The 22,820-nt window shown below is 42.7% G+C and overlaps 2 protein-coding genes across 9 annotated transcripts in view; one reads left to right on the forward strand and one right to left on the reverse strand.

Moving 5' to 3' along the window:
* Positions 1-22,820, reverse strand: part of ATF7 (activating transcription factor 7) — a 190,655-nt gene that overhangs the window by 44,518 nt on the left and 123,317 nt on the right. The gene's annotated exons all lie outside the window — the stretch shown is intronic.
* Positions 15,813-18,133, forward strand: HOXC11 (homeobox C11). The gene is made up of 2 exons (XM_071729466.1): positions 15,813-16,488; positions 17,901-18,133. The coding sequence occupies exons 1-2, from the start codon at positions 15,813-15,815 to the stop codon at positions 18,131-18,133; spliced, it is 909 nt and encodes a 302-aa protein (XP_071585567.1).

Raw genomic sequence — 22,820 nt, forward strand, 5'->3', positions numbered from 1 at the left:
GTGGGGGAGGTTTAATTCCAAGGGAAAAAAAAAAAAAAAAAAAAAAAAAAAGAAAAGAAAAAAGGACCAAATCCTGCAAAATTTGGGTGAACTGAACCCCCCTCTCTCCCCCAACCCCCACCCTGCGGGGAGGAAGAGGTGAGGAGGGAGGATGAGGAAGGTAGGAAGGAGGCTGAGTTACCAGAAATCCTGTGTTGGATTTCAACGCCACCGTCCCCAAAACCAAATCAATCCTTTCCGTTTCTCTTCACCCACCGAAACGCACTCGGATACCCTGAAAAAAAAAAAAAAAAAAAAGGTAAAAAATAAGAAACCAACCCCCCCCCCAGCGCCCTCCCCAAGACAAAAGCCAAGACACCAGCAGCAACCCCTTGAGAAAACGCGGAAGGAAAAAAAAAATAAAAAAAATATATAAAAAAAGACAATATATGCAATATTCTCTTCCAGATTGCTTTAAAAAAAGGCGGCTTGGTGGGGGTTCTGTTCGTCCTGTGTTTGTTCTCCGTGTCGGTGCTATCGTTTTTTCTGCTTGTACCCGCTTAGTTTTAGGTTCCCGCGGTTGTTAACGCGCATCCTTCGCCGTAGAATTTCTCTGTAATGTTTCTTACCTCGAGCTATTTTATGTAGAGTCCATGCAAATGTCTGTTCTAGCACGTTCTGGCTTTATATAGTAATGTAAAAAGTTGCTTCACAATAATAACGATAATAAATAAAAATAATGTATTATTATGTGATCTCTTGATAATAAATAAAATGGCCCCAACATCCACTTGGTGATTTACTCTTTGCTGTTTAAAATGAGGATTAACGCTCGAGGTTAATAAGAGTAGCAAAAAAAAAAAAAAAAATATATATATATATATATTGGTCAGTTTTGCCTTGTGCGGCTTGTAGAGCATCTTGGGGTTTATGAAAAAAAAAAAAAAATAAATTATGAATGTGTAAAAGGCGTTGTAAAATGAGAGAAATCTCGCTTGCTGCGTCGCTCTAAATATAATTAGAAAAATCCCGGGGAAAACGAGAAACAAAAGTTCGTTCTTCAAATCATGGGTTTAATGCACGGGTTTGATGTTCGTTGGAAGTAAAAGTCAACAGAGATGTTTTGGGGGTTTTTTGGGGACAGAGGAGGCGTTAAAAGAAGTCAACAGAGATGTTTTGGGGTTTTTTTGGGGGGGGATAGAAGGGGCGTTAAAAGAAGTCAACAGAGATTTTTGGGTTTTTTTGGGGGGGATAGAGGGGGTGTTAAAAGAAGTCAACAGAGATTTTTGGGGTTTTTTTGGGGATAGAGGGGGCGTTAAAAGAAGTCAACAGAGATGTTTTGGGGTTTTTTTGGGGATAGAGGGGACGTTAAAAGAAGTCAACAGAGATGTTTTGGGGTTTTTTTGGGGGGGGATAGAGGAGGCGTTAAAAGAAGTCAACAGAGATTTTTGGGGTTTTTTTGGGGGCATAAAGGGGACGTTAAAAGAAGTCAACAGAGATTTTTGGGGTTTTTTTGGGGATAGAGGGGGAGTTACAAGAAGTCAACAGAGATGTTTTGGGGTTTTTTTGGGGGGGGGATAGAGGGGGTGTTAAAAGAAGTCAACAGAGATGTTTTGGGGTTTTTTTGGGGATAGAGGGGGAGTTAAAAGAAGCTTGCACATGGATTGATTTTGGTTTCTTTGGTAAAAGGTAGAGGGGGACTGAACCTCTCCTGGAAGCCCCTGGGCAAGGGGCTCCCATATGGGAAAGGCTTTTGGGACGGGTTCCCTCCCAGCTCCAGGGCCGAGAAGAACGTCAAAGAAATCCGGGAGATGACTTTCAGATGGGAACGAGACGGGAAAAAACAGCTCTTAAACCGGAGATATATGAGGCTGGGGTGAGGTTCGGGCATCTTGATGCTTATTGTTAGGGTTATGGTTCTTAGGAGCAGCGTTATTGCGTTTCTTTGGTGTCAATTCGCAGCAAATCCATTTAACAAGAGACGAAAAAAACCTAAAAAACAGCCCCGTCAGGCCAATTGAAATAAATTTGCTTGTGATTTCCTCCATCTCTCTCCAAGCGAGTATTTGTTTGTAATGGATTCTTTGATTTTTTTTTATTTTTTTTTTTTTTTCCTTTGGGGGAGAGATGCCATCCAGGCAAATTAAAAAAAAAAAAAAATAATAATAAAAAAGCTTTTTAGAAGATCGATAAGGGATTTTTATTAAAGAGATGCCAAAGAAAACCACGGTGGCTGCTGTTAATTGATCCTTCCTCCAGTCTTGGCCACGTCCAGTAACTCCCAAGTCAGCCCACTCTCCATACTGGGCATACTGGGAGCTCCACTTCAGCCTGGTGGAATCCAAGGGAAGTTTTTTTTTTTAAAAAAAAGAAAAATCCATATATTTCCCCCCACTTCCTCACAGAGGAAATCCCCAACACAGGGGTGGTGGGGAGGGGGAGCAGACAGAAGGCTTTTTTCCAAACTTATAAGAGGATTTACCCATCCTGGAGCAGTTTAATTTTTTTTTTTTTTTGGGGGGGGTAGGAGAACAAGTAAATATTTCCATAGGAATGGGCCCCACTTCTGCTCCTTCCAGCAGAGAGATTTCAGCCTGGGAATAGAAAGAAGCAGGAGTTGGGGGAAACCTTCAAGGTTTGGACATTCTACAGATTGAAATTTCACTTTTTTTTTTTTTTTTTATCTCGAAGAGATACCTTTAAAAAATTAATTTTAATTTTTTAACCTGAATGCACACACTCGGCTTTTGTTTCTCCTCCTCCAGGACAACCTCTGTACATCTAGAATGGAGAAACAAACTCAAATTTGACTTTTATCCACTATTATCCCCCTTTTTTTTTTTTTTTTTTTTTTTTGTCTATGTCCCTGCTCAAATCCGGCAAGAAAATTTGGCAGGAAGAGGAATTAAACCTTCCAGGTCCGAGCGCTATAGGGTGACATAAATTGTATATATTGTGATTCGATTCACCTTGAGCAGGACCAGTTGGATTTCAAAGACATTCAAACACTCACGCAAAACAGATAAAACTTATTTATTACCAGCGAGTGGATGGTACAAATTGTTGCACCGCCATAAAATCTGGATTATTTCGGGGCTGGTTTCTTTTATTCAGCAGCGTATTTCATTGCTCCGGCTCGAAAATGAATTCGTTAGCCAGGGGAGAAAAACCTTCGGCTCTTTAATTGCCATGAATATTTTTACCTTTAATGATCGAAGGCCGAGGTGCTGTTTCACGGCTTCTGCAAAAAAAGCGTCGAAAATATTAATGCGTGATATTAATTTGAAGGATTTATCCCCGCTTCGCTCCTCCCCGCCTCCACTTAATGTGAAAAATATAATGTGCAAAACAGGATTTCTTTTGTCTGAGCCTGGAGATACCTTCTTGACACCTTTGTGCTGGAGAAATAGATGATTTTTTTGCAACTCCCGCTGCAAAACCCGGCCCGACCTAGCGCTGAGCTCCTTCCAAAGAGGTTTTAAGTAGAGTTGAACCCCGGAGCACCAAAAAAATCGAGGCAGAAAGTCAAAATCCTCTTCTCCTGCTACCAATTTTCTCACAAGTCTCCCTCTCTCTCTTTTTTTTTTTTTTTTTTTTTTTTTTTTTTTTTCCCCTCTGATCCAAACCGGGTATTTGTGTTTATTTTATTTTTTTTTTATTTTTTTTTAACATCCAGACCTCTACAGCCCCAGAGTCTGTTTAGCAGGAGGAAAAATTAAAAGTGAAGGGGAGAATAACCTCGGCTGCGCTGCTGACACCCAGGTTGTCCTTTTCCTGGAGGGAAGGGACCTGGAAACTCCTTTTTTTAATTTTTTTTTTCTCTCCTGAAGGTCCCCCAAAATAAAAAGCAAAAGCATAACCTCTCTTCTATAGGCTGTGGGTGCATATGAGCGTTATAGAGGGGGAGGAGAACCTTGGGTGTTGGGGGGGTGCTGGCGGAGTCACCCACTGGGAATAAGACTGGAAAAAGGGAGAGGGGATCATAATTTGGGCTTGGTTTCCGCATTTTAAGGGATACGCGGGTCCACGCGTGAAAATATTTCGCATCCCCTCCTTAGCCCCCCCTTGGAAGGCTCTCAAACCCGAGACGACAAAAAGAAAAAAAAAAAAAACCCAAAAAACCCAAAGCGCCTCCTCGCAGCTGCATTTTACAGGGCTGCAGCTTAAAGTCCTCCAGCAATTAACAATACATAGAATAATTCCCATTAAAGCGAGAAGAATGCCTGGATTTCCTTCTCCCGGTCTGTGTGTGGCTCCTCTGGCCAACTCCGTGATATATTAACTGTTTGTTTTCCTTCCCCGTGGAAAAAAAAAAAAAAAAAAAGGACTTTTTTTCAGGCACATGCCCCCCACCAACCCCCCCTCTCCTTATCATTAATATGCCAGCGCCTTATTGGTGAAGAATTCCTTAGTTTGGGTTCCGGGTGGGGGTTCATAAATATAAAATAAACACAGAATGGGAATAATTAGCAGCATTTATCAGCATATGGCCACCCACCCCACTCTGAAACCTTCCAGCCCCTGGAAGTGAGTGGCAAGTAATTAGTTTTTAAGCAAATTAGTTCACATGGAAACTTAGAGGTAATGAAGTGCAGAGGAGGGGGGGGATGGGGTAAAAGGAAAAAAAAAAAAAACCCAAAACAAACCTCTTTTTTTTATTGCTTGGTAGGTAGCAAGTAGACACAGCAATATTTTACTGTTGAGGGAATAAATTAATTAATATATCTGTAGCTCGCAGCTCCAATGGCTCCATGGATGACTGCATTTAAAGGAGATATATGTATCCAGTCTCATCGGTGTTGTTAACAAGAGTGATAATAAAGATGAAAGGGATAAGAAAAGATAAAAAGATCAGTCGGCTGCGGTCCTGACTGCGGGGAAATTGCGCGGATTTTCTGCTGGCTGCGTCTTGTTGATTCTCCACAAGCTCTTACTCTATTTTTTTTTTTTTTTTTTAAGAGGCAGACTTCATTAAGTGACTTTATTTTCATGTTTCTCCGCTAGGAAATAAAGATACGCGCCCCTCGCCCCCCGATAAATCTTCTGCTAACTCTGCTTCCCGGCAGCTTGAGGGAAGATTTCCCTCCTTTCTCTCGATTTCAGATCAAAAAATGGCTCTTTTTGTATATAAAGTACCTACTTTAACCTACTTTTAACCTACTTTAAAGTACCTACTTAAACCTACTTTTGTCAGCTCGGAAATGTGATTTTTTTTCACCTCTTTTCTGGTAAAAAAACCCGCCAGAAATCTTATATCTTCCCCTAATCAGAATAAATCCCATTTAACTCACGTTTTGGTACAGCTGGAATATGAGCCCGTGCGCCTCAAATCCGCGTTCAAAATCTACCTGTAATTTTTAAAGCGATTTTATGCTTCCATTTTAGGCCCGAGTTAGCTGAACATTGCCACGGAGAACATATAAACCATCGGGATATCTCATTATAAAAACGGTTGCCAAAATTAATTTCTTGCAAAGAGAAAGCCTATTAATATTCGTAATTTTTATTTTTTTTTTTTTTTTCCCCAGCCACCACACTCTTGTGCCTTCCAAACCCACAGGGAGGGGGGAGAAATGTCGATAATTACCCAGAGCGTGGAAATTCATTTCTTTTTTTTTTTTTTTTTTTTATGATGAACCAGTAAACTATTATGAGGTGAGACCAGAGGCTACTAAAGCATTTTTAAAAAATCAAGGGGGGGGAAAAGTAGAGTGGGAGACCCGAGGCAGCAAGGGGGAATGTCGGGGGGAGTTTAGGTTTTGTAAAATAAAGGGGAGGAAAAATGGAAAAGGAGGGAAAAAAAAAAAAAAAAAAGGAGGGGGGAAAGGCCATACGTGGCACAAATAAAAAGATTATTATATTGTTATATATATATTTTTTTTAAACATTTGGAGGGTGGGGGATATGAGGTTTTTCCTTCCTCTTTTCCTCCCTCCCAAACCCCCCCGTTTTCAGCTTCCACCCAGAGCCCAGGCACTGACTTTATGGGTATTTAAAACAACCATCTTCATCTGTAATTGAGGATGAAGAGTATTTATTGCTCCAGTGGATAACTAGAGATATAATTATCTCTTTATAGAGAAGCCTCTGAAATAAAGCATCTGTCACCCACCCCCCACACACAAAGGGCTCTGAACACTGACAAAGTTGCACGTTATGATTTTTTTTTCACCCAAAACGCTTCTTCCAAGCCCCTGTAATCCCTCCTCAAAATAAATGTCTCTTACCCCATTTAAATAGATTTTTTCCCCCTCCCTTTTCTTTCCTTCCTAACTGGCGCTAAAAAAAAAAATATTTCTTTGCCAAGAAGATCCGCGCGGTTCCGTGTTCTCCTTTTTTTATAGGGGAAAAGGGATTTTTTTTTTTGTTTTTTTTTTTTTTGGAGGGGGAAAAGAAAGGTGAGGGGGAGGCAAAATGTGCTGTGGGATATTTGGTAACTTCGCAGGACGAGTGGGGAAGGGGATGAGGTGGGATGGGAGGGGGTTCCTCGGAGTGGAAAAAGAGACAAAAGGGTCTGAGGGGCTTAAATAGGGTTTAGCCCCTATTTAGGGGGTTGTTAGACTAAAATTTGCCTTCAACTCTCCTCCTCATCCAGAACTGAAAAATAAATCGCGAAAGTATTGATTTTTTTTTATTATTTTATTTTTTGAAGAGATTCCAGGACAGAACGTGCCCCGCGTTCACCTTTACTCCCCTCCATTTTAATTTTTTTTTATTATTATTCTTAAATTTTTATCCCTATTTTAATCAACATTTTCTTTTACTCATACCTCACTCTATTTTATTTCTTTTTTTTTTTTTTTTTTTTTCATTCCTTCCCCTGCATTTCCGCGGCCGCGGAAGGCTGTCCGCGCTGCTCTGCCCGCGGGAGGAGCCGGCGGGGCCGCCGGGCTGGGTGGGCGGGGAACCCTCGCAAAGTGAAGGTCAAGTTAAGCCTCCAGCCTCCCTTCCGCGGCCCGTCCGCACCTCTCCGCCGCGGGCAATGCCATTGCCGCCGCCCAACCCGCTCAATGCCGCAACCGTGGCGTTTATTTTCTTTTTTCCCCCCCCTGCAGCCGGTGAGGGGCTGAGAAAGGAGCCAAGAGCTGGAGCGTAAGTCCGGGGGTTGGTTTTTATGGAGCCTTTTTGCTCAAAATTCTGATTTTTTTAAAAAAAATCCTTTTTCACCCTGCCGAGCTGGACTAAGGATTTCAAGCAATGAAACCCCTTTTCCTTTTATCTGTTGTTTGGGGTTATTTTCCAATTATCCTTTTTTTTTTTCTTCTTTTTTCTTTTCTTTTTCCCTTTTCTTTTTTTTCCTTTTTTTTTTTTTCCTTTTTTTTTCTTTTTTTTTCTTTTGTTTTTTTTTCCCTTTTTTTTTTCTCATACAGATTTTTTCCCCTTTTTTTCTTTTTTTTTTTTTTTTTTTTCTCCAGCAAGATGCAAACCCGTCTGCCATAGAGGAAATTAAACATCATAAAGAAAAGCCCAATTAAGATTTAATGTCTCAACATTCCCATTTCCTCCAGAAAACAATGAAATGCGTTCTGGTAAGGAGAGAGGCAGAAAGAAGGGGGGGTGGGAAATTAAGAGGGTGAAGGGAGGGAGAGGAACAGAAATTTTTGTCTTCCAGGGGAAAATTTTGGCATAAAGGGGTAATAAAGTGATTGTTTAAAAAAAAAAAAAAAAAAAAAGGTGGATTGAGTGGGTCCAGGGATGGGAATAAATTGAATAAAACAGCGCGGATTTGAATGCTTTTTTGCTTATATTTGACTTCTGGAAAAGTCCTGAGCAGGAGAGGGACGAGGGGGGGAGGGAGGGGTTAATAATAAATAAGCAATAAGCCAAGGAATGGGGTGAAAAGGGGGGGGGGACGGGTGGAAGACGGGACGGGGGGCTATAAAACCCCCGAATCCCCTTACCTCTTGCAGTGCGGTAAGTCCTGCTGTCCTTCCCCTTCTCCCCTCTCCTCACCGTCCCCCCCGCTGCTTTGAGGCTGAACCTTTGCATTCCGGAAAAGAAAAAAAAAAAAAACAAACAAAAAAAAAATCTAATTAGAAGGTGGGAGCGGAAAAAAAAAAAAAAAAAAAATTAAAGCGGGGAGAAGCCAACCCAAGATGCCCGAAACAGCGAATTTCTCTATTGGGCAGTGGAAAAAGGGCGTAAAGAGGTAAAAAGCCTGGTGGGGGGTGGGGAGTGGGCTTTGCACCCCTATTTTCCCCCCCCTTAACCCCACTTCACTCCCCGTTCCTTCTCCCAGCTCCCCCGGCAGCGCCCGGGGCTGCGGAGCCGAGCGCGGAGCGGGCACAGCCCCTAAAATGCGGATATCCCGCGTTTTTCGGGGGGTGTTTGTGCTCTTTCTTTCTCCTCTAACAGGCAGATTTGTAGTGGGGGGCGATGGGGTGACCCCCCCACCCTCCCCGGTGACAAAGAGGTGACAATGAGCGCCTGGAAAACCCAGCGAGGGGAGCGAGCATCTCCCGGGGGCCCCGAAAACACCAAAAGGAAGGGGAAAAAAAAAAAAAAAAAGGCTCCATCTTCCCTATTTTCCATTTCTGCGAAGGAAAAAAAAAAAAAAAAATGAGAGAGAGAGAAATTTGGGGTGAAAGGGTGAAATTAGCCAGATGATGGGAGGAAATGAGTGTGCTGGAGAAGCAGGGTTTGCATCTATTCGCTTTCGTTTAATCTGAAGAGATAATTTTATAGTTATTTAGGGAAATCTAGGCTCTGCTGACTAGAAATCCCTGGAAATGCCGTAGGAATATTCGATGAGAAGGAATACGGGGGTGTAGCAGGGTTGGATCTAGCAAAAAAATAAAGATTTCTGAGGATTTGTGGTGGTGGAGCAAAGAACTTCGTGTTCCTGCTCGTGCTGTGGAATCCCAGTTTTCGAATAAATATGAAAAGAAAGAGAGGAATGAGGGAGAGAAAGAAAATATTGAAGAGCGGCCAAAAGGAGGGATTAGGTTATTGGGTTCATTTTTTGACCGTTTTTTAATTCATAATTTATCCGCTCTCCATACAGGAGGTATTTGAAAGCCAACACCTGATTAAAGGAGAACTCCCGGTACGTTAATTTATTTATAGATTAATTTTAACTGGCTGTGGAGCCAACAAAACACTCAGCTCCCATTTCCCATGAAGAATAAGATAGGAGAAATAAATAAATATATTTATTTCATTTTGGATTTTCATTCCGTAGGGGAATGAAGGACCCGCGCTGCGCGGAGAGGGCATGGACCAAGGCAACTTATTTAAAAGAGATTTCTGTGCCCTCATCCACCTCCTTTTCCAGCTAAAAAATCAGTGGTGGATGGGTTTTTGCAGGCAGGGATAAATTCTACAGGCAGGTACCTACATTTGCTCCAGAGGTGGATGGAGGGGGGGTGGAGAGGGGCATTTTCCACCTCCCACTCCTCTGCCGGCAGCATTTATCTTCCCTCCGGTTGGCAAATGTCAGCCCGTGAAGCAGCTGAAGGATTTTGTTTCATTTTATTCTGATTAATGCGGGGATGGAAGAGAGAGCCCAGCGCCGTCGCGCCCTCCGTTGCGAATTATTGGAGTTTATCCCCATAAAGCGTTGAGATTCGCCTTTGATCAATGGTTATCTGAGGGAAATACAGCCAGGGCTTAGCTGTGGAGAGAAAAAAAAAATATTAAAATAATAAAAAAAGGAGAGGTGCGGGAGCCAAAGTATTAAAGTGCAATACTTGGGGATGATTTCCTGAGTATTTAAGGATTAAACACCCCGCATGCAAACGTCTGCGCGGTTTTAATAAAGCTGGGGAGGATTTACCGCCCACCTTCTGTTATGAACTTTGCATTTACGGGACTGTTTTGCTAAAAACATTTTCCCCGCCACGATTTCCGACTTTTTTCCCTGTTTTGTCCATTTTACTTGAAGTTAATAAGGAGCAACGCCTGGCGAATAAAGGGATTCTCTTTTGAAAAGGTTTGGGTGTGTTTCAGGTGTCTCCCTTTGTGTTTAAATAAGTATTTTTCGAGGTTTGGAGGGGGGGCAATGGGAGATGGGGCAGAAACAGGTGTTCCTCTGGGTTTTCTGCCTGAATTTCGCAGCCGCCGTGAAGTTTGACTTCAATTCCCCGACCCTCGCCTTCTTCACCAGCTTCAGGAGCTCCCTGCGAACCGAGCTCTGCTGAGGAGGGGGGGAAAAAAATGTAAATAAATAGATGAGAACACACAGGCACTGCTACCCCCCCGCATCGGCTCTGCCTGTGGATAACGGGGGGGAAAATTAGCATAAATAGCTCGGTTATAGCGCTTACCGTCGAGCTCAGCTCCTCGGGATCCCTTCTCTTGGAATCCGACACATTTTTAGCCCAGTCAGTCCCAGCCTTGCCTGCGGTTGGGAAGCAGAGTTCAATCCGCTTTTATCTTGATTAAGTCCACATGATTTTGAACTTGCAGCTCAGGTCTAGAGAGATCTAAGTCTTTGTTTTTTGGTTTTTTTGGTTTTTTTTTTTTTTTTTTTTTTTTTTTTTGCAGTTCCAGCACCACCTCTTTTGATTTGTTCACAGCTTATATAGTTTTGGCTTGGGTTTTCTATTTTTTTGTCTTTTTTTTTTCCTTTTTTTCTTTTCGCAGCCTGGCATCCCTCCAATCCAATTTCTCTTTGCCATTTGGGAGACAATTATAATATTTCCCCAGCGCTTCCCACTTGTAGCTGTTGTCTCTCCCTCTACGCACACGCGGTGTCTACTGATCCGTTTACAGGCCTGAGCTTCCTCTCTTTCTTTCTTTTTCTTTTATTTATTTCATTTTTTTTAAGTCCAACTGAGGAAGCAATCGTAGCCCCGTGGGGGAAGGGAGGGAAAAATCACTTGGAGAACATCTGATAAGCCAAAGTCACCAGAGAGCAGAAGTTGGAGCCTTTTTAGCAAAAGCAAAGCACCTCTCCGCAGCTGCTGGGAGATGCTTCTGCCCCAGAAGTGCTTTTTGCACCCCGGGTGAGCACAGGTTAGCCCTGCAGGTTGGAAAAATCGCTTATTATATTTTTTTACACCACCCTCCCCCCCCCCCCCAAAAAAAAAAAAAAAAAAAAAAAAAAAAAAAAGCAAACTCTGAGCCGCCCTCATGCAAAGAAAATATTCAGGTTTTAAATAATACACCAGATATCTCCAGAGCACAGTGAGGAAGAAGGTTGGTATAAAATATACTTTGTATTTTTTTTGTTTGTCCTCCTTTTTTTTTTTTTTTCCTTTTTTAACCCCTCCTTATCTCCCCCAGTCAGTAGTTTTCCTACTGTAAGGGCTCGGACAAAGACTTCTTTCTAGTAATACTTACAAAAAAGTTTTTGAGCGGAGCTGGGAGGTTGCTGACGAATTTACATTGCATTCAGATGACTCCAGCTTGAGGAGGGGGGGAAGGAAAAAAAAAAATTAAAAAATCTTCTCTCTCCAGTGAGAAGGAAAACAAACAAAAAAAAAAATTAAATAATGATTTATTGAGAAGAGTTCAAGCACAGGATTAACTTAAATCAAAATATAACTTCAGCTGTTTACAGAGATCAGATGAAGCCAACTTTCACAACTCCTATTTTTTTTTTTTTTTATTTTGCTGCTATTGCTACAATGTTTTCTGGTCAGGAAACGCCTCTAGCATCTCCTTAAAATTCATGTTTAGTAACGCAAAACACATCCCGCCAGCCTCCAGCCTGGGTGCTTGCTGAAAACCCTGTTAAATGTGTTAAGTGTTTGCATTAGATCAGGAAAATCAGCGCGGACTCCGGAGCAAAGAGGGGGGGGAAACTCCGGGGGAGGCGAGTGCTTGGAAAATTGGGTTTTTTTTTTTTTGCATTTTGCTTTTTCTGCTGAAGCAGCTTGGGGAGAGAGAGGTCTCTGCTTGAGGTGCCAGGATGAAACTGGGTATTTTTTGTGTGTTTAATTGCAGAAGACACAAGGAGGGACGAGCTCGCTGCTGCCGCCTCCTTTTCCTTCCCACTAAGCGCGAAATAACGAAATAAAGGGAGAAAAAATTTCTTCTTAGACGGGGCGGTTTCACCTTGTACAGTCCCAGTAAAATCAGAAATTCCTCCTCGCTTGTGTACTTCCCATAGATAGATTTTTTTTCACACCCCCCCCCCCCCTTTCAAATGCAACTTTTTATTTAATTTCCCCCTCCACGCTCTAAGCTTTTTGCCAGGAAAATAATTTATTTTTTCAAAAGGAAACAAACCCGAAGGGCTTGAAACGTTCTGGATGCTTTAAGGTTCTGTCTTTCAGTTATTTGCTTGTTTTTTTTTTTTGTTGTTGTTTTTGGTTTTTTGTTTTTTTTTTTTGGCAACCAAAAGGAATGCGAGCCGCCAGCCCTCATCCCGTTTTATGGTGGTCACTTTGGTGGTCAAATTCAAGTGCTGTGACTCCACAGCTGCCTCTTCTCTGCTTCCTTGCAGGAAGCAAGGCAAATCCCAGCCTTTAAACCGGGTTTAAAAAACAAAACGACACCAGAGCTCGGTTTCGATGCATTTACCTACCAAGGGCAATAAATTATTCCCGCACCTAGAGAGGAGACGGCGAGTTCCATGCCACAAGGATTTTTTCTCTTGTTTGCTGTTGTGTTAGGGGCTTTTTTTTTTTTTTTTTTGAGGATGTCTGGGCTTTGTTTGGGGGTTAAGGACCTGCTTGGGGATTTTTTTCCTCGACACCACGCTCCAATTCCTCCCCTGGATGCCAAGCTTCCCGCCTCCAGCCTTCCCATGGAATCTGGGTTGGGAATAAATATTACCAAAAAAAAAAAAAAAATTTGTATTTTAGAGTCTTTCCTTTTAAAGAGGAAGGAGAACGCTCCACGCAGGTTGCAAACAGGAGGGAATGGGGTAGGTGTGTGTAAATTACACCCATAAACAATAGCTTAACATTATTAGTTTATAGTTAGTATTAATATTGCTCCATAAAAAGCCAAGTTAAAAGATCGCTGACACTTTAATTAAAAGTTTTGCCCAAAAAGATGGCCAAGTCATAAAGCAGGGTAGATTACCGACCTGGAGAAATCCGTGTCTGCAGCCAGAGTTCTTGCCTCTAAATATCTATATATTCATCAGCCAAACGGTGCATTAGAGAGGAAAACACAGCTCATTTTGGAATTACAGCCGTATTTATATGTGTGTATATCTCTATCTCCGCACACACGCTCGGAGAGAGCCTCACATGCCCCGGTCCCTTATAAAAAGGGTTTTATGAGACCAGCTATTTAAATAGAAAATTCAAAGCTAGAAAAAGAGGGGGAGGAAAGCCAGAAATTAATGAGAATAAACGCTCAGCAGCGCCTTGAGGATGAGAGGGAAGAGCCCACAACCTTTTCCATGTGAAGCCGCCATGTTCTCTTTCAAAATTTCCTAATAAATACATTTTTTTTTAAGTCCCGGCACACCGCCTGATAATTAGAATTTGAAAAGCTCTGTTGAAATATCCACTGCAATTTTTTATTTATTTTTTTTTCCTCAGGCATCCTTTGCTCTCTGCTCGGCTGCAAGGTCCGTGCTTGAGAGGTTCTTTTCTTCCACGAAAAATCAACTTTTCCCCCCCCACCACTTATCGTGCAGCAGAATTTCAGTATATTTCTATATTTCGCAGAGCTTGAAACCTCTGCCCGGGTGCTCCAAGTGGGTTTTTCTCCCTTCTTTCTCCCCTAGGAATTAAGCAGCCCCCCCCTGGTCAAAAAGCAAGCAGCAGGTTGGGGTGCTAACAAATTAAATTTAATTAAATAAAGAAAAACAAAGCGAAAAAAGGATCTGCCCAGGGATGCTGAGCAGCAAAAGGGACACCCCCGAGCAGGGCTGGGATCCTCCGATGCTTCTTTTGGAATAATTGGTTATTTTCGTGTCAGGTTTTACATTTTATTATATTTTTTTTCAGGTAGCGAAGGCAAAACCCTGAGGTTTTGGTTTGGTTTGCTTTGGGGTTTTTTCCCCCTGCTCCTGAGTTTGTTTTTTTTTTTTTTCTTTCTTACTGCCTGAATTTGCTGCAAGTCAAAAGACAAAATCCTCTCTGCGCTTTGGGTCGGAGGATTCAGCTCACAGCAAGCACAGGAGTTTCAGATCGAGTTTTGTGGGGACCATTCCGTATTTTTCTTGATTCTTCCTTTTACTGAGTGTTTTAAAAAGGAAAAATTCGAGGGGGAAAATGCCCGCTTGGCACCTCGGAAAGAAAATGATTTTAAAAGGGGGCTGCTCTGCAATATTTTCATTTCTTGGTGGAAGAAGCCGCCCCTGCGCAGCAGATAAATCTTTTCCACCTCCAGCAGATGATCCCTAATCCAGGTGGAAACCCGATTAACACCCAATTGTTGCGGGCAATTTTGCTCCTTCAGGAATCTTGAAAGGCAGCGGGAAACCCCTCGGCGCCTGGTACCGCGGAAGTTACGCGCCCTTCAGGTGCACTTTCCCTTTGCAGAAGAGGGCTTGAATTTTTAGGAATTCTTTGCAAAACTCGGGAATTATCTGGCAGCGTCGCGATATTCCTGGTTTTTGATTTTTATTTCATTTTAATTTGTTTATTTGGGTGGAAATACAAGACGGGAAAAGAGGAGGATCCCGGGGCAGGGGATTAAAAGACAAATGACTTTAATAAGAATATCTTTTTCATTTCAGCTGGAAGAATAAATGATGAGAGCGTTGCTGAAAGTCCATTCATTGATTCACAATAAACAACCGCATTAAATATTCAATCTGCCCCTCTTACTCAATAAATATTTAACCAAACATTAAAGGAGGTTTTCGAATATTTATTAGACAGCGACTTAATTCATTTGTTCTATTCCTTGATAGATCGCTAATTCGATATCAAAAGTCATTAAGCCAGGCCTGCTTTAACTTTAAACTTGGAAACTTTACGCGATCCCCCCCGCACGCTCTCGGTGCTTAAATGGGAGAATTCTCCATCAAGCGTGCCAACTGGGCTGATGTATACTTGATGTGCACATAGAGATCGACATAATTAGCGTATGTTAGAAGCTTGTTAATTAGCACCGACACCCCCCACCCCCCTCCCTCCCAGATCGAGAGATAGAGGTTTACTCATCATTTAGCAGCCCGGCTGTAAGGAGAGCCGGGCAGCCCCCCTGCAGCAAGAAATGTTGGAAAACTTACTTCTGGGTCTCCAGTGATTTTATTGAGCTACCTAAAGACTATCCAGGAACCTTTCTGAAGGGTAGAAATAGCCGTCGTAATAAATTATCATAATCAGCGTAATTAAAATCTTGGAAAATGGGAGGAAAAGCACCGCTAGAGCTCTGTAAGACCCTCCCTCTCCCCTCCTCCCCTCCCCAGCCCAAATCGCCCTCACCCCACCTCCAAACCCCGCTAAAAAGCAGCGAGCAGGGTCCAATTCGGACGGAAAAAAAAAAAAAGAAAAGAAGAAGAAATAAAGGAAAAAAAAAAAAAGAGAAAAGGCAAGAAGGAAAAAAACATTAAAAAAAAAAAAAAGAAGCAAGGATTAAAAAAAAAAAAAAAAAAAAATTAAAAAAAAAAAAAAAAAAGAGGGGAAAGAAAAAAAAAAAAAAAAGCAGCAACTTCCCCAGCCGCCCCTCGTCCTTGTTCTGCCGTGGAGCCTTACAAGGGGTGTGCCTTCGGGAAAATGAACCCAAATCTGCAATTGATTTTCATAATGTTTCTGCGGTGTTTGCAAACCAATCGTTTGAACCTCTGAGATCTTACCTAAGTGAACCACTCCTACGCATCTAAGTGCTCCAAACTGATATATGACAATATCTACTTTGGATCACGTGTCTGCCGGAGCGACTAAGACGGATAGCGCGTCATCTCGCCTTCCCAAATTTTTTCCCCTCCGCACATCGCCTCCAAAACATCCAGCTATAGGAGCAAGAAAAGGAGAAAGATGTTTAACTCGGTGAACCTGGGCAACTTCTGCTCCCAGTCGCGTAAGGAGAGGAGCGCTGAGTTTGGAGAAAGGGCAGGTTGCGCTTCCAATCTCTACCTCCCCAGCTGTACCTATTACGTCCCTGAATTTTCTACCGTGTCCTCCTTCTTGCCACAGGCCCCCTCTCGCCAAATCTCCTACCCTTACTCCACCAACCTCTCGCAAGTGCAGCCCGTGCGAGAGGTCTCCTATGGTCTAGACCCCTCAAGTAAATGGCACCACCGAAGCAATTACGCCTCGTGTTATTCCGCAGAAGATCTGATGCATAGAGAGTGCATCCCGCCTTCCACCATGACCGAAATGCTAATGAAAAACGAGAGCGTGTACAGCCACCACCACCCCAGCTCCAACCACCCGGCGTCGACGGGATTCTACACCAGCATGAACAAAAACACGGTCTTGCCCCAAGGCTTCGACCGCTTCTTCGAAAACGCCTATTGCGGCGCGGAAAATCCGCCCGAGAGCTGCCTGCAGAAGGGAGAGGGCAAAGTGGAGGCAGAGTCCCAAGCCCATGCGCTGTCATCCCGCGGAGAGCAAGGTACAGACCCGGAAGATGAGGAGGAAAACACAAACCCAGGGTCTTCAGCCTCGTCCTCTTCTGTCACCAAGGAAGGAAGCAAAAGCAGCAATTCGAGTAGGTAGAGCAGTAAATGGAAAGGTTAAGGGACTAGCCCGTGTGTTTTGTCGGTCAAATTTTATGTGGAGTTTTATAAGCATTCAAAGGATTTTATTATAACCTACAAAGCTCTTTCTTCCAACGAGAAGAATTTTTACGATGGGAAAAGCTCTTTGAAAAAAAAAAAAATGGAGATGTTAGGCGCAGACACAGTATCTTTGAGTCTGTGAAATTTTAAAAGCACACCATCGTGACAAATATTAACTTTGATCATGAACTTACATGAGCATTTTAAAAGGATTTGGTCCCGGGTTGCTGAGGGTAAAAGGCAATTGGGCAGAACACTACTTTAGAAGCCTCTGCTTTCTTTTAGGCATTAAGATGCATGCAAAACGTTGGGGGATTTTTTTATTATCATTATTCTTTTTTTTTTTTTTTTTTAATTAATTAAAACTGCATGTCGAACCTTTTCTCTCGGTGGGGGTACGGGATGGAGGGGGAAAGCTGACGGATTTGCAGGCGAAGCTGAGCGTTTTCTTCGACTTTTCTGTTGAAAGTGGCATTTATTCTCCCCCAAGCCCACTGGAGCGTTTCGCTTTTGTCAGGAAGAGCTTTTACTTACGTGTCGGGTTTGTGGTTTGGTTTTTGGTTTTGTTTTTTTTTTTCCCCCCTCGGATCTTCTGGGCTGGTGCTTAGGTTGGGATGGTTTTTCCTCTTGCATGGACTCCCATTTCCCAGGCAGTCTTGGAGGAGCTTTTTTAAAGGCTGATTCCAGGCAACTTTGCAAGTGAGCGTTCAGTGAGGGTCCTTTTGGGAAGAGGGGAGGGCTGGTTTGTTTCCCTCTTTGCTTTCGTGATGCAAATCCCCTTTTGCAGCTCAGATGCTCAGCTCGCTTTGACTTTGATTCCTTTTTGCGTGTGTGGCGAAGACTGGAGTTAATCAGAAACTTATGCGGAACATAATATCTAGTTCCTCTAATTCCAACCTTGCTCATGCTGTTTCTATACACATAACAGATTTGCAGCTGAGTGTGGGCTTGGAGTTTGCTGTGCAGGTTTTTGGGTGTTTTTTTTTTTCCCCCTCAGCCTCTCTAAACCCAACTCCAGCAGCCTGCTGCCTCCGGTCTCCGGCTGGAGGTGGTTTTTAATTTATAAATGAATGCTTAGCTGCCCTGAAAATGTCTGTATTTGCCTGCGCAAAGCCCTGTGAAGAGAGGAGGGGGGAAATAATTCCACCGCGGTCCTTAAGACCCTGCGTAACCTCACCTCTACCACCCCTAACAATGGGCGAACTGCTGGAAGAGCTCTCTCTCCCCCTGCGTTAAATAACTGGAATTATTAAGATGCCCCTCTCTATCTGGCCGGTTGTGAAGATGAGTCTGTGTCTTGCCTTGCCTTAGGATGTTTATTTTGCTCTGTGGTTCTTTTAAGGTGCTCCCAGAACGAGGAAGAAGAGGTGCCCCTACTCGAAATTCCAGATCAGAGAGCTAGAGAGAGAATTCTTCTTCAATGTCTATATAAACAAAGAAAAAAGGCTCCAGTTGTCTAGGATGCTAAATCTCACTGACCGACAGGTTAAAATTTGGTTTCAGAACAGAAGAATGAAAGAAAAAAAATTAAGCAGAGACCGCCTGCAGTATTTCTCTGGAAATCCCTTGTTGTGAACATCTTTTGCATTCCCCTCTGCTGGTGAAGTCGCTGTGGCTCCAGGAGGAGCAGTGACCAGCACGGCTTTGAGTCGACAAAGCAACCTCAAAGTTTAAGCCTTTTCCTTACCTGTATTTGTATGTCTGGGACGGTGGTGAGTAAAAAAAGGAGCGAGATTTTCTTTCAGTTCCCGCTTCAAGGACTTGGATTCCACGAACGTTTTATTTAATTTTTTTCCCCCCCCCCCCCCAGAACAGGTTGGGATTTTCCCCTTTTTTAATTATTATTATTATTATTGTTATTATTATTATTTAGGCAACCCTCTCCGGTTATCACAAGAGCAGCCAAAGTCTCCCTGTAGGATCAAATCACTTCATCCGGGGGGAGTGTGAGTGTGAATGCACGCCCAGACCTGCGTGTCCTCTGTGGATGTGTGCACACTCACACCCACCGTGCTCACTATTTCCACCTCCTCCAACCACCCTTCCTATAAAAAAAAAATATATATATATGCAGATATATACAGGCGTGTGGGAGTATATATCCATATATATATATTTTCTGCCGTGTAATTTCTACATTTCAGAGTAAATCCAGGCAAAACTCCGTTTGCAATAACTCTGAAACGGTTTGTAAATAAATTTCGTAGTGCTTTTTGATTTTATTTTCTTTTTTTTTTTTTTTTTTCCTGGAAATGGGAGATGAAGAACAATAAGAGGGATAAAAAAAAAAAATTAAAAAAAAAACATAAAAAAAAAATTTTAAAATCTTTGTGTATGTAAAGTGAGTCCCCGGGATACTCTGTGAAATTCTGTGGCAAATAAAGACATTGCAAGCTGTTCTCCATTATGGTTTTATTTGACCATTTTATTAGAATTTCCCCTCTTAAAAGCCTCTTTGGGGTCATTGTGGTGTGGGTTTCTTCTGTAGGAGTTTAAATATCTGAGTGCATATCAGAAAGATCATCATCCATATTCATGCTGCTCCCTGCGATCTCCTCTACCAGGACTGGGAGGGACTGGAAATCTCCACCTTGGAGCCCACGTTTGGTGTGGAGCTCAGCGAATGGAAATTTATAGGATTTTTCTTGGCCCAAAAATCCTCCTCCGAATTTGGCTCCAGATGCTTTGCTCTGGTTTCCGGTTGTAGTTAATTTTTTTTTTTTTTTTTTTTTTTTCCCCTAGCATTTTTCTGAAAGCAATATAGCGATCTTCTTTAAATATATGCATATGATATTAATAAGAAAAACAAATGAAACTCGAATTACACCGAGGACCCAGCTGCATTTCCATCAGCCCAGGATACCTTCTACCTGCAAAGCACAAATGCAAAGTCAAGTCCTTAAATTCCTGCTTGAGGAAAACAAGTTCAACTCCCAGGCTCGGGGCATTAAAGTAATTTTCTTTCCCCCCTCCCTCTTTGCACAATGACTTTTTTTTTTCCTTTTTTTTCCTTTTCTTTTTTTTCCTTTTTTTTTCCTTTTCTTTTTTTTCCTTTTTTTTTTTTTTTTTTTTTCCTTTTTCTCTTTCTCTTTCTTTTTTTTTTTTTTTTTTTTTTTTCTTTTTCTTTTTCTTTTCTTTTTTTTTCTTATTATTTTTTTTTTCCTTGCCTCGCAGTGTCCTACACAACCTTTTCCAGGACAAAGAAACCCCGAAGATGCCGTGGGTGCCGTGGTGTGTTTATTGGGTGTAAATACAACAATTTGAAAGGGTGGCTGAGTTCTTCTTTTTATCTGGGGAGGGGGTGGGTGGATTATGTTGAGGTTTCCAAGCTGGATTCTCTCCCCTGTTTTTTGATGGGGTGAGATGAGATTGTGAGGATGGGTGAGGGAAGGGGAGGGGGAGACGATTGGAAAAAAAAAAAAAAAAAAAAAAAGGGTGGGGGGCGAATAAACCCCCCAGCAGGCAAGAAACAGGACAAAATATTCCCATCCCTTGAGCGTGTTCTTGTAAAATTCTCATCCTTGCTTTTAAACACAACCGTGTGGAGTGAAAACCCCTTTGATGGTGTCTTCTGATTTTATTTGACAACGGTGGGAGGAAGAAAAAAAGAAAAAAATTAAAGCAAATATAAAAAAGAATCAAAGCTATTGTAAAAAATAATTAAAATCGTAGTAATTTTTAAAAAGCCAAAATGGGCTCGGTTTGCACCCCACCCCCCCCCCCCCCAGCACCCCTCCCCCCCGCAATGAAATCCAAACACACGTCAGGATTCCGTGATAAACCCGTTCTGGTTCCACCACGAGATGATCTTGAAAGGATGTTCAGAGGGATGGTTCTCATTAAAAGAGTGGGAAAGGGAAGAAAAAGGGGGCTCGATGGATGGGAAAAAAAAAAAAAAAAATCTTCTCTATCTTTATTTTCTTACATTTCTTTTTTTCCTGCAAAGCTGAGAGGACGCCTGTCCCCGGCTCAAACCTCGCCGAAGCTTCGTTTTTAATAAATTAGGATTAAAAGGGGAATTTCTTTTAATTTTTTTTTTTTTCCCCCCAATTTTCTGTGAGGGCTGGAAAGCCAAGCAGACAAGAGGAAGATAGGAGCCATCTTCCAGGCAGATGGAGCCGCAAGCCGGGACCAGGCTTCTCCTCCACGGCGAGAAAAAAAAAACAAAAAACCACAAAAAAACAACGAGGGAGGGGAAAGAAAAAAAAAAAAAAATAAAAAGCAAGCACCTTTCTTTAATGAGTGTTTGCCAAACCTTCCCAAGGTTAGGAAAACTAAAGAGAGGTGCAATAAGGTGAATATCGGGAGGTCAGAAGCTGCAGTTAATGCTCCGTAACAGCGGCGGCTGCCCGGACAAAAGCGGCCAGTCTAGACATTGTAATAAAGGCTGCAGCACTAAACAGCTTAATTTTTCTTAATTACCCCGTCTGGCTAAAGGAAAAGACTTCCGCAGTAAATAGTAAACAAATAAGGGAGCCTTGCCCAGGGAATTTTTTTTTTTTCCCCCTCTCCCCTCTTTTCCCTCCCCCTTCTCCTCTCCCCTTTTCCGAGGCTCCAGTTCAACTGCAGCACAATGAAACTGGAGGCCTAGTTCAAAGTTTTCGTGAGCTAAAATGGAATGCCAGTTGTAAAATCCAAGTTTATAGACCATGTGGGAGTTTACAGCAGCATTAAGCATCAGTGCCATGTAGGAAAAGGGCTGTTAATGTTCTGGGGAGAGAAGGAGGGGGGAGAAGGGGATGGCTGAGGACCGGGGGGTGGGAGGGGGGCACTGAAGATGCTCTGGGTACCACAACGGGGGAACCTACAAGCAGAACAGGGTCAGGACACATGTATCTCGCCAGCTTGCACTTAGATGGAGGGGTGAGATGTGTGGTGGGGCCAGGGGAGGGTCCGGAGTTGGTTTTTATTTTGGGGGGCGGGCTCGGATTGAAGAGCGGAACCAACCCCCGCTCTCCCACAAATTGCTCCGGCCGGGGGTTTTCCAAGGCGGGCCCAGGGATGCAGGGGTGGGAGTGAGACCCCCAGGAAGAAAAATGTGAATATATGATGTCTTTGAACTTCAATAAAGTCAAGTCCATCACCTTTAACCCTTTTGTAATAAAGCGGAATCAGAGAGGGGCTCGGCCGCCCCGCCCCCAGGGAGCTGGGGGTGGAGGGGGTGACCTCGGGGTAGGGGGCCCCACATTTTCCCTCTAAAAAAAAAAAAAAAATGAGACAAAACCCAGCCCAACAGACCCAACCCCAAACTCTATTTTTGAACCCCGCGTGGCGTTCCTGACGCTTGATATTTTAGTCAGCATTTAATGAGTTTTGGGAGCAGGTTTCACACCCCCCGCCGCACGCTCTTTTATTCTTGTTATAAAACCTTTTGATATCTTAAGGCACGAAAAGTTTTTATAACTTTGTTTGGCGTAAAAGTTTTACAAGTTTTTTCCTTCTCCCCCCCTATATATATAATTTATATATTTTATTTTTTTTTTAATGGATTCCCAGCACGCATTTAGGCTTTTCCATCAACTTTATTCCTACCCCGGGTGTCCATCACAACAAAGCTCCCTCATAGGCTGAGCAGCTCGCTCTGTGCTCGCTGTTAATGACCCCCAGACTAATTAGGAAGGCCCTTTCCATGTGACGTACAAACCCACCAAGCCAACCTGTTTCCCTATTGCTCCCTGGATTTCATACACAACATATTGGAAGGAGCTCTGGGGGGGGAATTTGTGGTGAAATATTGCAGAAAGGGAAGGAGGAGAAGGGGCCGACTTCTAATTAACTTCTTGTGGGATAATGATGTTCACTTATCTTGGCGTCTACAGGAAAAAAAAATTAATTTCTTTTTGGAAAAAAAAAAAAAAAAGAGGGAGAAGGAAAAAAGAAAAAAAAGGAGAAGAGGAAAAAAAAAAGAAGAAGAAGAAAAAAAAAAGAAGAAAAAAAAAAGAAGAAAAAGAGAAAGAAAAAAAAAACAAAAAACAAGCCAGTAAGAGAAAAAAAAGGGGGGGAAATAAAATAGGAAAAAAGAAAAGAAGCAAGAAAAAAAAAAAAAACGAGGGAGAAGAAACGAATCAGAAAGAAAGGAAAGGAAAAAATGGGGGTAAAGAAAAAGGGGGGGGAAAGGAAGAAGAAAAGAAGAATGGTGGTTGGGGGGAGGCTTTGTAAAGCTGCAGACGCTGGGTGGAAGTGTCCGGGGATCTCCGTGGGGTTGGACCCCACAGACTCGCCCCAAGCTCACCGCCCCACGCAGCCCCCCCGAGGGCTCCAA

Source organism: Heliangelus exortis, chromosome 31 (genome assembly GCF_036169615.1).
Source record: "Heliangelus exortis chromosome 31, bHelExo1.hap1, whole genome shotgun sequence".
Lineage (NCBI taxonomy): Eukaryota > Metazoa > Chordata > Aves > Apodiformes > Trochilidae > Heliangelus > Heliangelus exortis.